The sequence below is a fragment of the Macadamia integrifolia genome, chromosome 13, assembly GCF_013358625.1.
Source record: "Macadamia integrifolia cultivar HAES 741 chromosome 13, SCU_Mint_v3, whole genome shotgun sequence".
Taxonomy (NCBI): Eukaryota; Viridiplantae; Streptophyta; class Magnoliopsida; order Proteales; family Proteaceae; genus Macadamia; species Macadamia integrifolia.
In genome coordinates, this window is record NC_056569.1 from 1,834,999 (window position 1) to 1,854,232 (window position 19,234).

The 19,234-nt window shown below is 38.5% G+C and overlaps 3 protein-coding genes across 3 annotated transcripts; 1 reads left to right on the forward strand and 2 right to left on the reverse strand.

Moving 5' to 3' along the window:
- Positions 1 to 1,556: 1,556 nt before the first annotated feature.
- On the reverse strand, positions 1,557 to 2,857 carry LOC122059571 (histone H2A). Its single transcript, XM_042622437.1, has 2 exons — positions 2,490 to 2,857; positions 1,557 to 2,109 (listed from the first exon to the last, which is right to left on the reverse strand). Exons 1-2 carry the CDS (start codon positions 2,697 to 2,699, stop codon positions 1,867 to 1,869), a joined length of 453 nt encoding a protein of 150 aa, XP_042478371.1. The 5' UTR covers positions 2,700 to 2,857; the 3' UTR covers positions 1,557 to 1,866.
- Positions 2,858 to 7,528: 4,671 nt separating this feature from the next.
- Positions 7,529 to 11,414, forward strand: LOC122059567. Its single transcript, XM_042622433.1, has 3 exons — positions 7,529 to 7,798; positions 9,582 to 10,025; positions 10,615 to 11,414. Exons 2-3 carry the CDS (start codon positions 9,597 to 9,599, stop codon positions 11,029 to 11,031), a joined length of 846 nt encoding a protein of 281 aa, XP_042478367.1. The 5' UTR covers positions 7,529 to 7,798; positions 9,582 to 9,596; the 3' UTR covers positions 11,032 to 11,414.
- Positions 11,415 to 14,447: 3,033 nt separating this feature from the next.
- Positions 14,448 to 17,533, reverse strand: LOC122059574 (organelle RRM domain-containing protein 2, mitochondrial). The gene is made up of 3 exons (XM_042622440.1): positions 17,237 to 17,533; positions 14,984 to 15,052; positions 14,448 to 14,896 (listed from the first exon to the last, which is right to left on the reverse strand). The coding sequence occupies exons 1-3, from the start codon at positions 17,364 to 17,366 to the stop codon at positions 14,661 to 14,663; spliced, it is 435 nt and encodes a 144-aa protein (XP_042478374.1). The 5' UTR covers positions 17,367 to 17,533; the 3' UTR covers positions 14,448 to 14,660.
- Positions 17,534 to 19,234: the final 1,701 nt, after the last annotated feature.

The window sequence follows — 19,234 nt, forward strand, 5'->3', positions numbered from 1 at the left end:
GGCCAAATATCCCATTTGTATTTCACCTAGAGCCAATGGATCAAAACAGCATTAGGAAGAAAAGGTGAAGGGGTGGGAGACCAAAAAAAAAATCAAAGAAAAATTCAGTCATTTAATGGGCTAAATATGTTGCTGTACATAAATTGTAAACTACCGTTTTAGAGTTTTGAACTGAGTATATTAGAACAGTAGCCTCTTCCCTGGAAACTCAACTATCTTTGTCATAACTAAGTATCTCAAACCAAGCTGCAAGAATAGGGATATTTGGAGGATCTACTGTGACCAGTCTATTTCAAAGATGCAAGATAGGTCCCAATTGAAAGAAGCCTGAAATTTCATTCAAACTCTGTATCAACTTAAGAACTTTTAACATTCCTACAAAGATCCAGTGTAATTAAATAAACCTACAAAAAATTAGAAAACTCCTACTTTTGGCTTTGGTAATCTCCAACCAGAAATAAACGACTACAGAAAAGACTCTGAGGGCAGATTCACCTGGTCAGACCAAGACAACCATTCCGACCATTCCCCATAGACAAAATAGTATGCAAGTGTTTCCTTCAACATTTGCGAAAACATAGCCATTCTCCATAGCTAAACTATAGTGGAACATTGGCCATTTTTCTAACCAAGGCCAGAGGGCTACCGTTTTTGGTACCATGTTTGAAGAATTAATGATGCCAGTTCGCAGGCATTAGAATCAGCTAAAACTCCAACTATAGCCAATTAAGGATAACTTCCTGAAGCTGCGGTGCACTAGGCCCCTGCTCATTAGAAAGTCTTGAGTTTGAGCCTCTGGCCGTTACCACTTCTAGTTTCTGAATTCATGATGTAGAGTTTAGAGACTCTGGACTCATATGTTGTGACATTCTTCTTGAAAATTACCACAAAAGGGCAGGGTCCTGGAGATACATCCCTCAACCACTGCATTTCCCTTAATACCTGCATAGTAATCTCGGATGAAAAAAACCCATTGTATAATTTCAAATCAGTATCTCTCAACGTTCCAACTTGTTTTTTCTCCACTCCAGAAGTCATTTAGCTAGCTATATCAGCTTCTTCTTCCAAACTGCTGCAATTATTTAGATTTAATCCTCAAGGATAGCAGAAGGTGCAGAATCTCCACAGGAACAGGGGGAGATTCAGAGTCCAGACTGCTAATTTTCCTATTGGAAACAAAAAACAACAAAATTATTTTCTTAATTGCAGTAAAATCCTAACATTTTATTTCTCCAGATCGTTCATTATCAAGGAAGATACAAACCCATTCTTCCCTCTCCATAATTTCATTTTTTGACTTTGAACAAGAAATTGAATGTCTATCCACAGCCACCAAATTCTGAAACAGCATGAATTTCCGTCCAAGTGGGCCAACAGAATTCAATAATAGAGCATCAACTGATATATTTAATCACTGAAACTGTTGATCGTGTGTTCTACAGTAAGAGCAACGCATCTGTGGAATAAATATCAATGGACACAAAAGCTCAGCAAAACTGCGAAAGAAAAAACATATCTAAACAGAAAACCCACAGAAAATTCAGGAAGCCCGTGAATGGTGCAATGTTAAGGAATCTTATTTTTCAACCACTGAAAGGGATGGATCATCAACTCATGACCACCACCCACTATGATTTCCAAACAAGAGAAGAGATTACAGGGTTTTCAAAATCCATAATTAACCAAAGAAGAGGCTGTAGGGAAAGAAATCTAACAGATCTACAATCAGATTTCATTAATCCAAAGGCCTAACAACAAAGAAGAAACATCAAAAAAGTACAATGGTTCAAATGTTAAGATCTACACATCCACAAAAACACATACTACATGGTGAGAAAGAGCTGATTTTTTTGGGTTCACGCCCAATTAAGCCTTCTTAGGAGACTTGGTGGCCTTAGAAGGTGACTTTGGCTCTTTGGTGGCGACCTTGTCGGACTTTTTGGGCAACAGAACAGGGTTGATATTGGGAAGAACACCTCCATGGGCAATCGTTATACCAGCTAGAAGTTTTCCAAGCTCCTCGTCATTCCTCACTGCTAACAAAACGTGCCTTGGTATAATTCTGTTCTTCTTGTTGTCCCTAGCTGCGTTTCCGGCCAACTCCAAAACCTACATCCAATTAAAAACCCAGATCGCATCAAAATCACAAATCTAAGAATCAAAAGCACTATGATAATACACACAAACTATACAGATTAACTTCAATCCCCCATTTCTAAAAGAAGGTCAAACTAAGCGAATTAGCCAGAAAAGAAAAACCTATTTTCCAAAAATTCTTTCAGAATTAGTAAATCCCCTAAAATTATCAAAAGGGAAAAATGATAGAAATTATAAGAGTCCAATCACAAATACAAAAAGGTTAAAGGAATTAATCCATCAACTTCAAGACAACACGGTCCAGAAATGAGTGAATTATAGTACAAAGAAACCAAAATCTCTACAAACAGAACTTCTAAATAGCAGATAAATTGACGAGAGATCTATAGTACCTCAGCTGCAAGATATTCAAGTACGGCTGCCAAATACACCGGCGCACCACTTCCGACACGCTGAGAATATCTACCTTTCTTCAAGTAACGCCCGATCCTTCCAACAGGGAACTGAAGACCTGCTTTCACAGAACGAGAAACAGGCTTCTTCTTCGGCCCACCTCCTCTCCTTCCTGCGGCACCTTTCTTTACCTTAGAAGGTGTCTCCATCTCTAAACTCTCAACTTCTCTTGCCGGCGGAGACAATAAAGAACACAGAGAAGTAAGCCGGGCGGGTAAACTGCCCTTCAAGCACCGGTAAAGATAACAATGGAAGAAGTTGCAGAAATGAAGCGATTTGGACTCTCTCTCTCTCTCAGTGGCTCTGAGTTGTGTGGACAGTATTATATAGTCCTGTCGCAAGCCCTCGTTTTTAGGATCAAGTGATATTCACCATTGGATCATGATTTTAATCGACGGCTTTTCTCACTCCATACTGCCAATCCGTGCAGTGCGAAACAAACCAATAGGAAAGCGAGATTTGGTTCACTGTTTTTTTTTCACTCCTTAGAGCCATGTTGTAGGGCCCATTTTGAATATTATTAGAAAAATTATAAGATTACTCAAATTTGAGTTTCATTTTATGGCGTAAGTGTAGCCAAATTGTTAATTTCCCATTTAAACTAAACTGAAAAATACTTGAATAAAAATAATAAAACAAACAAATATCTTCTAGTAAATAAGTGATCATGTCTTTATTTTTAGTTGTCCCATTCAATTACAACCTTTCCATACCCTTTAGAGATACACTCTAGCATTGAGAAGCGTAAGGCTTCTCCGACAATCGTAACATTGAAAGTGGCTGAGGAAGAGATAGTAAGAAGAGGTTGACCATTCCATCTCATCCCGACAAATAAAATCCAAGACCCCGATTGTATGTATCCGGACATGACTTATACTTGAACGAACTCTAACGTGCATCAATTATGGGATTCATAATTTTAAGGTCCAAAGTTTAAAGTGATGATGGAGAGGAGACCAGTTATGTTTGTTTGAGAATTGCCATTTCCAACCATAACTTAAAATGCTGCTATGAATAGAGGGGTTAGATGGAGTCAAGTTATAATAATGAAATTTCATCTATAGAAGTGTTATTAAGACAATTTGATATCAAATACAAAATCAACTTGAATTGAAATTTCATATGTATTAAGTAGGAGATGGTGGGGCTTATTCATACCGTTAATATAAGTGTCAAATGGAATGCCATGTGATATTTATGGGTGGACTATTATACACCGTTGTTCTATTCATTTCATTGAAATATTTAGAACAACGATAGCATGTGATTGGATCTCATGAGCTATTGGAGATCCATTTTTGGTATTTTCAACAATAAAATGTCGTTAATATGATCAACAATTGCATTCCAATATGACAGCTAACAACTTGATAGCTCCATCTCAATGGTCGTCATAAATCTTTTACTTATTCAAAGGAAAAATGAGACGGATCCAAAGCTTGGTCCAATTGCAAGGGAAACAAAGGAAAGGAAAATCAAACACTAAAATGGAAAATTTTGCAATTATTTTTTCACATGATGGTGTAACTAACTTTAAAACATTTTCAATCTAATTATTAAATTTTACTTTGCATTACAATCAAACCTTTTGATTTAAAAAATAAAATAAAATTTGTATTTAAAGAGTATAATTACCAAATATAATGTTTTGAAATATATCTGAACAATCAACTCTATTTGAAGAGTACGAATACATCTGTTAAAGAGCTTGTTGGAAAAAGGAAAACTCATAAATTATGTGCAATTCGAGTTGATATAGATTGTCAAATTTGATGCATGGCATATCTAGGAGATAATCTCAATAAAACTAAGTATTAAAATGACCACATTGAATTATCAATAATGGATGCTTCAAATGGAGTTCTAAAGTTTTCTCCTTTTTCGAATTACATCTCAATCAAATATGTTATACTAAATAGAAAGGATCCATAAGGTTCTTATAAATATATTAATGTAGGTCTCATTCGTAATTGTTGGGATGAACAAAATACTTTCTTTATCTAGAAATTAGACCATTTGTGCCCACTAAAACAAAATGTATAGGAAAGGAAGACTCCCTAACATTAAACACTCTAATTTTTCTTCTTTTGTAAGGTGGACACACTCTCCTAACATCTAACTTCGATAAGGAATTGCACGAAAAAGAAAAAAGAGAACCTTAAGGCCATACTCTAGTATTAATAATCTAATAAATTAAATCCCAATAATAGGAAGAAGGAAGTCATATTTATGGGATCAGGAGATTATCTTCCTCCATGTCCATGGTATCTTATTCAACTATATAATTATCTATGGCTATATCAAGAAGCAAACACACACCATCACTTATTTACCAACCATATTGTTTTGTTACAAAAGGGGGATTAAGATTGAACAACACGTTTTGATACTCTCCCTCATCACATCGTCATACCTAATTCCTGTTAATCTTCCATTTAGTGCTAATTGAATGAACTGAAAGGGATTTCTTGTTGGCGCCCATTAAGGAGTTAAATAATTTGTAATTTTCTTTTAATACCCTCTAAGTATAACACAATTTTCTTTTAGTTTAAGTAGGATCTTCGCATTTCACATGTTTATTTGAAACGAGTATGAGATAACGCTAATTCTTGAGGATTACATAATGATAAATATACTTATTTGAAAGATCATCTTTTTAATTCGTAACTTAAAAAAACTTTTGGGAATAAGATGTGACGGCATAAAATAAAAAGTCATATGTTCAAAGGGGGAAGGTTTCTTGGATAAAATCCTCCGCAATACCTTGCAATATCCCCTGTAAAGGTCGACACGTTGACAAAGAGGAATGGATGGTTTAGATTAGTTACTCATTGAAGCAATTCCAAACTGGTGGTTGTCACTTAAACCAAACCGTATCAGGTATTCAAACCGAATCGGTTCAAGTTTTGAATTAAAACCAGAGAAGTTAAACCCTCTTCCGGTCATTGATGGGCATGGAGGAGCAGCAAGAGAAGAAACCAGAGTTTGGCAGGCAGATGAGCGATGCAGCGAGGAATATTTTGTTAATAAAGTATGAGATGGGGAGGGTATTAGGACAAGGTACCTTCACCAAGGTCTAATTTGGTAAGCAACTCAAAACAGGGGAGAGCATCGCCATTAAAGTACTCAATAAAGATCAGGTGAAGAAAGAAGGTCTAATGCAGCAGATCAAGCGTGAGATCTCTGTTATGGGTCTTCGTGAGCAGGGAGCTTCATGCAAGAATTGAAGGTGAGTAGCGCCTTCGTGAGCACAGTCCTTGGTGAGCAGTGAGCAGTGAGCAAAGGGAAGAGAGAGTTAGGGCAGAGAGGGAGAGAGAGAGAGAGAGTCTCGAGATGGAGGAGGGCTTAATTTCTCAGATTTTAATTCAAAACTTGAACCGGTTTGATTTGAATACCTGGTATGGTTCAGTTTAAGTGACAACCACTGGTATTGGGTTATTTCAATGAGGAACTAATCTAAACCATCCATTCCTCTTTGTCCATGTGTCGACCTTTGCAAGTGGCAGAGGATTTCTATTCGAGTTTCTCACATGGACTAGGGTCCTTTGTAGTGTGTTACACAGTGGTGCTCCCAACCTCTGGATCTGCGCTACACTTCACACAATGTAGTGCAATACAAAGGATCCGCACGCTTCCCACAAGCACAATGTAAGAAGGAATTTATAGGCTACACTAATAACTAAAAAATAATATCATCCATATAGGATTTACATAGTCAAAATAAGAGAGAGTGTTGGTGTGGGCAGTATAGTAATATTTTTCCCATGTTCTAAATACACTATAGTCCCAAACAGCAGAAACAACAACAACCACAACAACAACCATAACTTTATCCCAACTGAATAGGTTATCCGTTATCCCAATTAAATAGGCTCTGCTACATGGATCCAATGCGATCGTCAAAGTAAGAGCAATACAAGATAAAAGAAATGCAACAATGAAGTAGAAGATGATAAAATACATTTGTTTTAGCAATAAAAGTGGAACAATATCCTAGGAACACTCCATACAAGGGGTCGACTACGTGGGTCTTTGTCCTCCACATAGATTTTTCTATGATCATATTAGAATCCAACCGGACCAACTGCATGTATTTCCTTACCACTTCGTTAATAATCATTTTAGGCCTACCCCTATTTTTTTTCTAAAACATTCATTATGAATTTGATCACTTTTCCTGACTTTGCATTCATAGGTCTCCATTGAACATAATTATAATCCTAATATTAAATTAATAAAAAAAATTATTTTGTTCAAAGCGTTGGTGTTGGTAATGTGTCTATGATGCTTGGGTTCTTGCCCTAGTCCGGTCTGGTTCAACCTCCACCCAAAAAAAGAAAAAGAAAAAGGAGTGTCCAGCTGATCCAGATCAGAACCTGCCGAGACTATTCCAGATCGATAGGATCCGGAATTTTAGGGTTAGGGCACATTTTGTCCGATTCGAGACCGGTCCGGATAACTTGTTTCATACGCTGGCCTGTCATATATTAACGCATGTCCCTTCAGTCTTAACGAAGATTTTTCACTTGTTTCGCTTATCTTCATCTTCCAGCGAAGATCTACTCGGAGAAGTCTCTCTGCAAATCTGGTCCGAATATCGCATATTTTCCTCAAAAGAATTCAATTTGCTTTGCGTGAAGACTGATCGGTGTTCTATATAAGGCCGATCTCTGTGTTTCGGTGATTCGATGGGTTGATTTTAGGCGGATTTTGGGTTTCTCTGGTTGTTTCAAAGCGATCGGAAGTTCTTTTACCTATAGAGTGTCTATCGCGGGTGTTTTTATTGGGTTTTGCAGCTGTGGATTAGGCTTTAGCGGTGGAATTTGTTTGGAGGAGCATCGGCCATGTCTTCGGTGCTCGGCAAATTCCTTATTCGGCGTGCTATGATGGTTCCCTCTGCGACATCGTTTCATGGTGGTTCTAGTCCTCATCGTCTGAAACAACTCGAAAAGTGGAATCGGCGTGGTAATTTGAGTTGACATTCGGCCTGAGGATGGATCTCTTGCGTTTCAAGTCTTCTTCTCCTTTTTTTCGTCTTCCCATTTCCTGATCTTTACTTGGTACAGGAACTAGTGTTACAGACACTAGATATTGAAGTATCTCTCTCCGTTCTTATCTTGGTTGGGTCAACGCTTTGAAAAATTGGTACCGATCATTACTTTTCCTGTTATTTGATTGCATCCGTTTGCTCTCTTGGAAGCTCCTGATAATTGCTTCCGTTGGCGAAGAGAGTCTAATCTTTGTGAAGGTAATATTCTTTGTCCGCTGTTGATATCATTTTAATTATGGGTTGTCGTTCACCTTCCCCCTCCCATTTCTCTTTCAAAAATTTTCCAAGTCTCAATTCCCTTCCCCTTAATATAAGCATGCATATGGTTTCGGGTTATTTATTTGTTTTTTTGAAGTATTTCTACTGCAGAAATAAGAGACAATTTAGAGATTGTTTGGATTTAGCCTGTGTTCACTGGAGTGCTTACTGGTGTTATCAGATCATAAAAGCTGTGTATTATATAGGTGGAAACATTTAAACCCACATATGTACTCCCTTATCTAGTGATATGATTTCTCATGATAAAAATGATAAGATTCCTACTCCAGCTGCAATCCAATGTATTGCTTAATGTTTCATAAAACTGTTGCTTCCTACCGATTTATTTACCCCTGTTTGTTCCATAGGGAGACAAAAAATGAAGAAAAAAAATGTTGGATGGAGAAATTTATGCAGATGCAGGAGAACTCAATTTTTGTGTTCCTATTTCTTAGTTTGCAGACTTACATCTTTTGTTTGAGGATTGTACCTGAACTCCAATTTTCCTTGGTTCCACTGGCGTTCTTATTCCATCCCACTTTAATGGGTGGTCAAAATTTGGATTTGTTTTAATGTGGATGGTGATGTAATTCAATTTTTACGTACTTGTTTAGTTATCTTCTCATTGGGTAACAACAAAAGGTGAGTTTAGTGGTTCAAAGTAATTTTTGTGTAATATAGTTACAGACGAGGATTGAGTATTATGGCTTGTTATTTTTTTTTTTTTGGGTCAAATTAAAGTTTGTGTGAGACACCGGAAGATATGCTGAATTTAGAAATGGGTGATGGTGAAGGTCTCTCTGTTGTGGCATTGTTTCTCTCAATATCTTTGGCAGTTGCGGCAGAGGTTGCTAGTGGAGATCTTTATGGTAGATTATACGAGGTATTAATTACTGATAAGTTAACTAAGATATCGAACCAAAGATCCTTTGATTTGGGAAATTCAAAAGTGTGACGTGTTACAAGTTTCATATCTACTCTCTGGTGAATTTGCATGTGCATGTGTATGTGTGTTATTCTGTGCCTGTATGTTGGCTAAATCACTTGATTCTGGTAGGGTTTAGTTCAATCACTTGACACTGGTAGGTTTTGGTTCAGAGGGACTCTCTATTGGTGGTTGGCACTTGGCAGGTTCATTAGTTGTCATGTTGAGTTGTAGGGATTTTACCATTGCTAATATGACAAAATTTCAATATCTGCGTATGTCAGCCAAAAGATTCTTGTTTTGTCCAGTTGGGCCTGTCCGTGGCTTAGATGCCCAAGGCATACTAATTTAGACATGGGTCTCCTTGGGTTAGCTTTTGGTTCTTCACATGTTCAGGTTCATTGATGGACGATCTCTCTTGCTGGGTCCTGGCTGTTTTGTTGTTCTTCTGTTCCAAAATGGCTTCTTAAGGCAAGTCAGTCAGTCGTTTTGCTGTTGTTTTGTACAATGGGTGGTTTTTTTAAATAAACAAATCATTCTTTTGAGTTTCGTGTGCTTAGCTCAACCTGGTATCTCATGAATCCCAGCTAATTTGTGTAATGCTTGGTGAGCTTGAGGTTCTTATTCTTTTACATGTGCTATGAAGTTTTGTGGCTCAGATGCATTGGACTCCTGGTTGTGGCAACTAATGCATGCAGTTAGTTTATTATAGAATATTTTATATGCCAATGTACTACAAGAAACTTATGGTTATTCTTCTTCTATAATTTAAGTGGTATGGCTGTTCTGTATTTCTAGGACCTGTTATTATCCATGGATACATCTGTTCCGTTTGGTGTCGCTGTTCCGGAACATGTTACTACTTTTGACTTGAATCAGTCAGATGTAAATCCTGAGCAATTCTATCAAAAAGATGTAAATCATGAGCAAAGTATTTCCACCATTGGAGATGATTCTGTGGCAGATCTTGGGGATGCACTTACTGGGATCTTATGCTTGCAAGATGTTCATGAATCTTTGCCAGGACAGTTTCAACCGTTAGACAGGGTTGAAATATGCCATCCCGAGGCTGAAATGTGCAGGGAATTGATAATTGATGTGGCTGAATCTGTGGCTGGAACATTTCAGAAAGGATTGATAAAGTGTGCAACATTTCCATGCTCTAAGAAGGATTTGTCAGTTAATGAGAAAACAGAAATGTCTGACTCAAGGCTGGCCTGCACGCGATCCTTATCTCTTCCTGTAAGTTTGCATGTTCACTCTTCCATTAATCTGTTATTGAGTTCACAAACTGTCATACTAGCTGAACAATCTTCTTGACTTGCTATACCATATAGAATCTGAAGTAACAAGGCCACAAACAGGGAATGCGTGAATATCACCTGCTGTTAAAAAGTTTATGGACTTTTATGGAGGATAGAAGTATAGGTATTTGATAGAGACATAGGTGGACATGTGGGATCAAGTTTTGGAAGTGAAATGTCTTTATTATCATTTTATTTAAGTTTTTTTTTTCTTGATGGTTTAGTTATTAAATTTCACTAATATATATTTTCTTGACAATTTTTAAATTTGATTGGGTAATTTAATTATCTTCCTAGCATGTTCTCATGGCATTTGGACATGTACTTTGACCCTGGACATGATGTGCTTTTCTGAACCTGGTTACATTGGTCTGATCCCATCCATAAATTTTATTTTGTTGTTGTTTCTGTTGTGCGTGGTTTTGTGCCTACCTTGTTTTGGATATGTACTATCAGTAGTTATAAGTTTAAAAGAAGAAAAATGAGTACTTGTTTCGGATGTTCCCTGATAATATGCCTTTCCACAGACTCCATTGAAGCTTGTGTCTGCCATGAAAGGTAGCCGTGAGAAGCAGGGAGCACCTGAGAGGAAGCTGACAGTGACATGGGCTCCTGATGTGTATGATCCACCTGCCACATCCCTCTCACACACCGTGAAAAGCCACAACCATCAACGCAGGAGGACCAACAAAAAGAATGGCAAGCACAAGCACAAAGGCAAATCTTCTCGTGGAAGCACTAGTGAGAAGAAGCAATCTAGAACTGTTGCCAATTCGGACTTGCGTTCTAAATCAATGGCCGGCGGCAATAAGCTGCGTTTTGGTGGTTTTAATCAGTCAACTGTGGAGCTGGTGGACTTTGTTGCTGGCCAAGAGTCGAAGTGTGGGAGTAGCTTGTGGACATCAGTGGCAAAGGTGCACGTCTCAGTGGCAGAGGCTACGTAAAAGGATACCTCTGGTGTCAAATACGAACTCTTCTTACTAGGCAGGCAGGCAGGCAGGCAGGCAGGCACACTCTTAATCATGTAGGTTAATAAATTTGTGAGGATTTTGACTGTGGCATGGGTTCCTTGGCGTAGGGATGCTTATGGAACATTATTGGTTGATTGTGTTTCTTGTACGCATGGTTGTGGTGGATCTCAGACTTTGAATAGAAAACCGTTGTGTGTGCATGATATCTGTGTATAAAGGCTCTGGTGGATCTCGGACTTTTAATATATAACCGTTAGGTGTGCATGATATCTGTGTATAAAGGCTCTGGTGGATCTCAAACTTGAATATAAAACCCTTGGTGTGCATGTTATGTGTATAAAGGCTTTCCTTCTCTCTCTTGATTGTTTGGTATGTATTTTTTTGAGTAATTTACATCCCACTCCCTTGTACTTTACTCTTATTATAAATCCTCCCATGTGTTTTCAGAAATTATTTCTCCATCCCCCCGTCAGTTAACCCCGTTAGTGTGGTATATTAGTTTTGATGTGTAAAAGATGAGTTTGGTCTTATGAAATATTCAACCAATGTAATTACCTATTTTACCCTTATTGCTTCTTAAAACCTTTTTCCATCGAATTGAAATGACAAGAGAAGAGGAGGTAGTGAAAATCTAATCCTATTTTGGGTAGCATATCCGGTGAAGACGAGGTCATTCTGTGCGACTGCTGCTTCTATTGTAAGTTTCATTCGGTGTACTCTCTATTAAAGTGAACCAATAAAACAAAACCACAAGCATAAGAGCCCCTAAACCAAAATCGTAAGCCATAAATGCAAGAAAACTAAACGGACACACATCCAAAGTTAATTATTTTAAATTACTCTTAATAATAGCTGTAAGTAATAGAAGGCTTTGTTATTGCCTCATCTCAACTCTTCACTTCTACGGTCTCTGCTTTTATTGACTTATTTTTTCTTTTTTCCCTCTCAAAGTTTTGCCGGAAAAGCCAGAGATCACAAAAGATGTTTGAGTGATGCGGAACCCTAGTTGCATCGATCCTCTGCTCTGTTTCTCTATTCATTAAGTTTTCATGGTTGTTATTTCTTGCATCAATCCTCTGCTCTATTTATTAAGTTTTCATGGTTGCAATTTCTCTCTATCGGAAGAAACTATGGTCTTTGTTTTTCGGATTTGAAGCTTCGAAGGAAGTTCAATGGTGGGTCGTCTTTTGCATTTGCTTGCTCTACTTCGCCTTTAATAGGCAGAGTAGGATAGTAGAGATAAGATGGGAATGCCTCTTTGCCTCTTTGTTGTCTTTTGGAGTAAACCCTCAAGAGTATTTTGTAGCAGCAAATGAAAAGCGATCCTTCTCAGGTGTTATGGGCAATGTTTCCCTTTGTTGTCACTAGCTAGAGTTGCTAAACGGAGGAGGTAGTCTTTAGTTCTGCACTTCGTACGTCGTTCGCCTTTCACCGAAGAAGATAGAGGGGAGGGTTGAAGTTGGAAGGATCGATTAGCAAGGTTTTGTTGTGAAAGGGTGAAAGAGTCAAAACACAATATTGAAGGGTAATATGGGCATTATCAAAATATTAGACAAATTTAAAGGTATAATAAACTTAACGGAGTGAGTTTCCTAGTAAAAACTAACATACTATAGGGGAGGGGATGTAATTTTTGAAAACATAACAAAGTACAATGGAGGTGATGTAAATTACTCTCTTTTTTTTTTTTTGGACAAAGTTTTCCTTTCACTGCTCGGTGAAGGAAGAGAGGGTCCTAATGTGACTCCCTCTCTCCCCATATATCTCCCTCCTACTATACGGTGTCGATTAGGCATGGTGAATTGATGTCCGTTCAGCTTTAGGATGGGTATATGGAATTCTATTACAAGGTTAGTTTATGTTCATTTGTACAAAATCTACTACAACTAACCATATGGAAGCGGTGGAAGCGGAAGGAATGCTGGAAAGAGGTGGTATTTTTTTTCTGTTAGCGGTATCCAGTCCTTCAGCCTGATTAGTCCCGCAAGCTCATATTGACCCCACAACCACATGGACCGAATCATACCAAGGTTGAATGAGAATCATTCAACTGTCACTAAAAGTTGTGAAGAGCACTAAACACCTTCTAGTGAGTGGCTCAAAGGAGGTAAGAGGAGTCGACCTCAAAACTACACACTTCCTAAGGTAAAAGGTCTCTTGCCAACTCGACTATTTCCTTGGAGTTGGCTGAAGATGGCAATCATCAAGGGATGTGATATAAATGAAGTTTGTTTCTCAAATTAGAGTTGCTTCAACTTATTCTACAACCAACCAATGGGGCATAGCCTTTGCTATGCTTTTCTACCTTTTCAAAGATCCTTGAATTGTTGAAATCTATTGTCTTTTCTCACAAAGAGGCGTGTAGTCACCCAGTTATGGATTTTAAGATTAATATTGCTCGTAATGCTACTAATAGCAACAGGAGCTATGAGCCTGTGAGAGCTTTCACAGTGATGTAAACTCGCATCTTTAATTTTATTTCTCTTTTCTTTCATCAAATAAATAAAAACCGACGCTTATTCAACAATCGAGTCAAGATAATAGTGATGGCCCATTTTGGATTCTCAGTGTCGGTTGTAAATTGCTAGCCATGTCTTCAACTCCTTGAACCAGACGAGATAATAGAGATGGTCAGAACGCAAAAGCTAACAAGTGAAGCATTCACGGAAGATTGGAAAGTGGTTGATGAATAATAAAAAGAAAAAAGATGGAAAGGTGTTTCTTGTGGGAGAATGCAATTCTTCTGCGTGTGTAAAGATCAACAGAGACGTGAGAAAACATCAACAGAGGTCATTTTCCCTTTCATAGGAGGCAGACTAATCATTTCAACTGTCTAGGGACATGGGCCACACTACCTCAGAAAACATTTCCTAGACCTTTTTAAATCATTTTCATCATTCTTAGCATGTATATAAGGAGAAAGTCACCAATGGGGTTGATAGTCTAGTGGTGAAAATACCCTCAACCCATTATCGCTCGAGTCGGCTAGTTGTGGGTTTAAGTCTTGACATGCCCACTATCGCCCGTTGGCCCTGTGGAAGCCCCACTTGCCGTACAAGGGCTTGTCCTGGGGACTATGACCACTATTCTCTGCCATGGAACAACTTTTTTTTGTTACCAAAAAATCTATATATATATATATATTATATACATAGCACCATAGCAATGAACACTATAAATTATACAAAAACATAGAACTCACCAATTGCATAGTTGCAATTTCCACTACAGACATTACCAAAACAAAAATCCCAATGCAGATCTCTTTTCTTCTTCAATTTCAAGTTTTTATTTATTTTTTCTATTATTTTATGGAGACTGTAATTTATTGATATACATTATTGTGACACTTAACAGCTCGAAATATTCAAAACCATCAGCAGACGACCTCTAAAATGATACAATTTCATTAATATTAATGTTCAGGAAGAGAGATGCAATAAACAGTCCCACCTCAAGTGCAGCTGTGGCAATTGATGGAAATAGTTAAAAAAAGGGACCACGGTAGACAGAATTTCTTCCATCGATTTTCATTCCATCCAACAGAACAAGTGTTTCTAACCAAACAATCCAAGACGACTTAATTCTTCCAATCAATAGAATCACCCACACCATCCAATGGTTTTGTTTACCGTGAAACCAGTTTCTGAAGACTCCGGTTCTGGCTTAGGTGGGGGCCTTGGCTCTCTAGGTTTTGCAGGATCAACAAAAATAACCCACCCGTCCAAGAATTTGGCATTCATCCCTTCTCGAGCACTCTCTGCTTCTTCTATGGTTGCATATCTTACAAAGCCAAACCCCTTTGATCTTCCAGAGGCCCTGTCTGTTATGACGTTTGCTGCAAAATTATCATGTGTAGAGATCAGGATTTAGAAAAGCCACACAGAGAAGGTTCGTTTCAAGTGTGGGTTGGAATTCAACTTACCTTCAAGAAGCTGGCCAAATGGAGAGAATGCCTCCTTCAGCTTTTCATCTGTGGTTAACCTTGAAAGGCCTGATTAACGTCACGGCAAGAAGTGGGTCAAATATGCAGAAATATCTAAATATGTGTGAATTATGGGATGCCTTATTACAATTATCATGTAGCTTTAGTTCACCACCAATTGTATTAAGGATAAATACACAAACAAAACTACCAAAGAAGCAGAGAACTTACGGCCATCCTCTACCACCCATGAGGGAAGAGACACATGACTCTGGGCAATGTCAGCAAGTAATGATGGAGCTATTAATAAGCAGAATTTTGGGGAAGAATCCACAAAAGGAAAAAAAGTGAACTGTTTTAGTTTCCACCTTCTCCCCCTTGTTAGGCTCAAGCACATGAGACTCTTCAGAAAACCTTAATGCAATCAAGCAGCTAGCAAAGACGGGAAAAGGGATTGAAGTAAGGACTACGAAACTGTAACAGCTGGGGTTCAGATTGTTTTGAAAGATTAAAAGATGGACCCGCAACAGCAGCACAGGCACTGTTGAAGCAAATTCATTTTTGCAGACTAGATAGAGAACCCAAGGCTCAGGTTCTTTTCAAAGATTATAACCCTCAAAGAAAGAGCTTGTTCATTCTTGCACAAAAGCTTCCTCTTCATCCTCAACCATCAACGTACTCTCTTCCCATTCCCTTTCAATCCTCATGTTCTAGGCATCCCAACCCTGCTTTCTTTTTAAATTTCTCTTCTGGATTTTTATTCAGGTTTTCTACTCCCTTACTGACATTCTCCTTCGTAACAGCTCCATCATGTACACGTAGGGGTACGTTACCACTCACCCATGGGAAGGAGGAGGAACAGGAAAAATAAAACAGTCTAGAGAATCCAAAGCATGACTTCACTGACTGCAGCAGCCGCCGGTCATAGAGGACTGGTGAGGCCAAGCTAGGGGATGTGGGGTATGAGACCAACATAGGGCTGCCCCATTGATACAGTCCTGGAAGAACTCAACCCCATAAACCAGCTTACAAGGTGAAGGGACCCAAGACCATAACTCACATCAACTCCCATAGGAAACCGATGTGGGATCAGCCCCTATATGCTAATATGGGATCGTTACATACCACCATGCTTCCGAACCCGACGTCCACGATAGCCTACTTTGGATCAAGTAGCCCTTTCTAAGCGGCTCTCACTCTGCTCCAGGGTTTATGCCTGGCGGCAGATAGCCCTTTCCTAGCGGCCCTCACTTTGGCAATAGGTCACCCCTTCCGCGGGCTGGTTGGGCCAAGTATTGGCTGCTCTGATACCAAGTTGATATAATCCTCCAAGAAATCCTTGGTTTGAATCCTCTTCAACCACTTGTCTTTCGTAGATTTCCCTATTTTATCATAGTGGCACAGGAAGGAAAGACATGTGGTCGAAGAAGATTCAAACCAAGGATTTCTTGGAGGATCGTATCAAACCCCCCCCCCCGGGTCATGTTGCCTCACCATGCATGCTCGACTACACAAACTTCTATAGAGTTCATCTGATTCATGATATATCAACTATGCATTACTTGGAATTCTTCTCCGTGTCAATGTAACAGGTGAAGGACCTCATTTACATACAAAATGTTGCAAACATCGAAGTAAGTAGACCAAATTGAACCAAAATAAAACCCTACTGACAGAAACCAGACACTCACTACAATTTATAATCAGGTACTACTATCATTTCTCATGTGATAGGAAACATACTGAATAAGACATGGAACTATGTGCACTGCCAATATGAATAAAACTGAGCATCCATGGATCGATCAGTCTCATCACCTTACAAAGCTAGAACAGTTAAAAGTGTGCAGTGAAGAGCCGCAATTGGAGAAACGTTTCATTTGGAGATCCAGAGAATACAAATCTCTCTCTTTCTTGGGCTAATTTCATATTTGAGTCCAAAAGACACCATAAGATAATTAATCCAAAATTTACATTTGATAGTTCTTCACTAAAAGTTCCAGGCCACAACAAGCGGAGGTGTACACCCCCCATGCTTTGCAGTTGATAATACTTTCAACCCAGATAAAGTATTAGTATTTCCGAAAATATATCCCTAGAAGTATGATCAAACATGTTTCCTGAAGAATATCATACAAAATCAAACCCACCAAACAAGAGACCAGAGATGGCAAAAAATCTTAATTCAGAATAATGGGTGTCAAAGGAATACCGGTAATAGCAACTAATGCGATGGTTCAATTCCAAACGTACCACTGACAAAGAGCTTTGGAGTGGTCAAGGAAGAAGAGTTCAGACGTATTGGAGCAAATCTCCAGCTCTGAAGAAGCGAAGGCGTAGACTGACCACCGAGAACGCGACGGAAACCAGAAGCAAACGCCATCCCCTAGCAGAAATCGTGAGGATTCGAGCGAGACAGAATCCCTAAAGGCCCAAATTGATTTACGAAGAAGGAGAAGGAAACGAGTTGCTGTGATGATACGAGAAAGGATCGACAAAACCCTAAACCCCCGAGCTCCTTATAATCTGCGACATTACACTATAAAGAGCAGACGGACCTTAATTTTTTATTAATATTTTTTCTATTTCCCCTCCTTCGTTTTGTCTTCAAACTCGGATCGGGATCTGGATCTGGATCTGGATCTGGATCTGGATCGGTATTGGTATCAGTATCAATCTTGATCAATCCGCTCCCGATACACAGGTTTTTTTTTTTTAACCCAAATATTATCTAGCTTGGAAAACCCTAAGATATTATTAATAAAACAAAAAAATAATACAAGGAGAGACATAATCTGCATTGCCCCAACACCAAAAACATATGCACTCGCACTCTCAAAGTACAACCAAAATACCCAAAAGAAAAAAAAATACATTCGAAATATCGGCCACTTAGCTAATGATTTAGCTAAGGTCTCTAGAAAGAGTTTGGTCATCGAGAAAAATTGAATCCGTCGTTGAAGGACATGTTAAATTCGCCACAATGTGCCGCTCTATTACTCTCTCGAAAAGAGAAAAAGAAAGAGATTTGAGTTCGAAAAGAATCATATAGAGTCATAACCTCTTGAAACCAATACCAACAACTTCATAGTTTACAAAACCTATTAGATATTGAGTTACAATAAAGTGAATCAGAGCTAATAGAAAATTTTGAAAAACCCATATCTGTATATAACCTTAAATCATCCCTCAAAGCATGAACCTCAGCCATAGAATTAGAATAACATCATAGAAACTAGAAAAAGCCGCAAGAATCGTGCCATCTTTCTTTTTTATGAGACCTCTTCCTCCACTAATACCAGGATTTCTTCTGCTAGAACCATCTGCATTTAACATGATTGAAAGTCGCAAGGGAAAGCCAGAACGTGGGAATTTGAGCTCTTTGCCTCGACACAGGAAGATTAATATTAAAAACCTGCAAAATAATATTTCCCATCTTTTCAGCCTTTCTATGATCGATTCAAACGTGCGAACACCCTCTCCATGCCTTCGGTTGTTCCTTTCTTGACACATATCCCATACTATTAGCAAAGGTAATAATCCTTTTAAAAAGTCACAAGCACCCTTATGCCCAGCCTTGGATTGCCAAAATAAAATTCTACTTCTAAATATCATGGGTTGGAATTGAATCCACATCAAATAATCTTAAACCTTTGTTGCCGTCCCACCCGACATCAAGCAATGAGTGGATGATTCTCTCCAAAGGCTCCTACAACAAAGTCACTTGGAAAAACAAAATAAAAAATTATTTTTTATTAAAAAAAAAAAGAAGATAAATCTATCCGATACAGTCCAATCCAGACCAGATCAGAATTGAATCCGGCCCACTGATCCCAAGTTTTTAGAACCTCGCTCCTGGCTGCAACAAGAATGGCTCAGTCTAATTTCAATTGCTTTTTCTGATATTTTCATTTATCGGGTGTTATGATCCCTCAGCTTATGGGGGTTGATCCCACATCAATTTCCTGTGGCAATTGATGCGAGTTGATATGGTCTTGGATCTCCTCACCTTGTAAATCGGTTTATGAGGTTGAGTTCTTCTAGGACCGTAACATCGGGTAAGATTGAAATTGATCTACAAAAAAAAAAATGGAAATCGATAATTATTGATTTGTTGGCTTTTTGATTTATTATTGGTTTCTTTCAACGGGTTTTAATGTTTTCTATTCGGTTTTTTGATTTCCAGTTCAAATGCTCGTCTTCAGTTGTTACAATCTCTCGAGTCTTGACGGTTGTTAAAACCAAACCAAT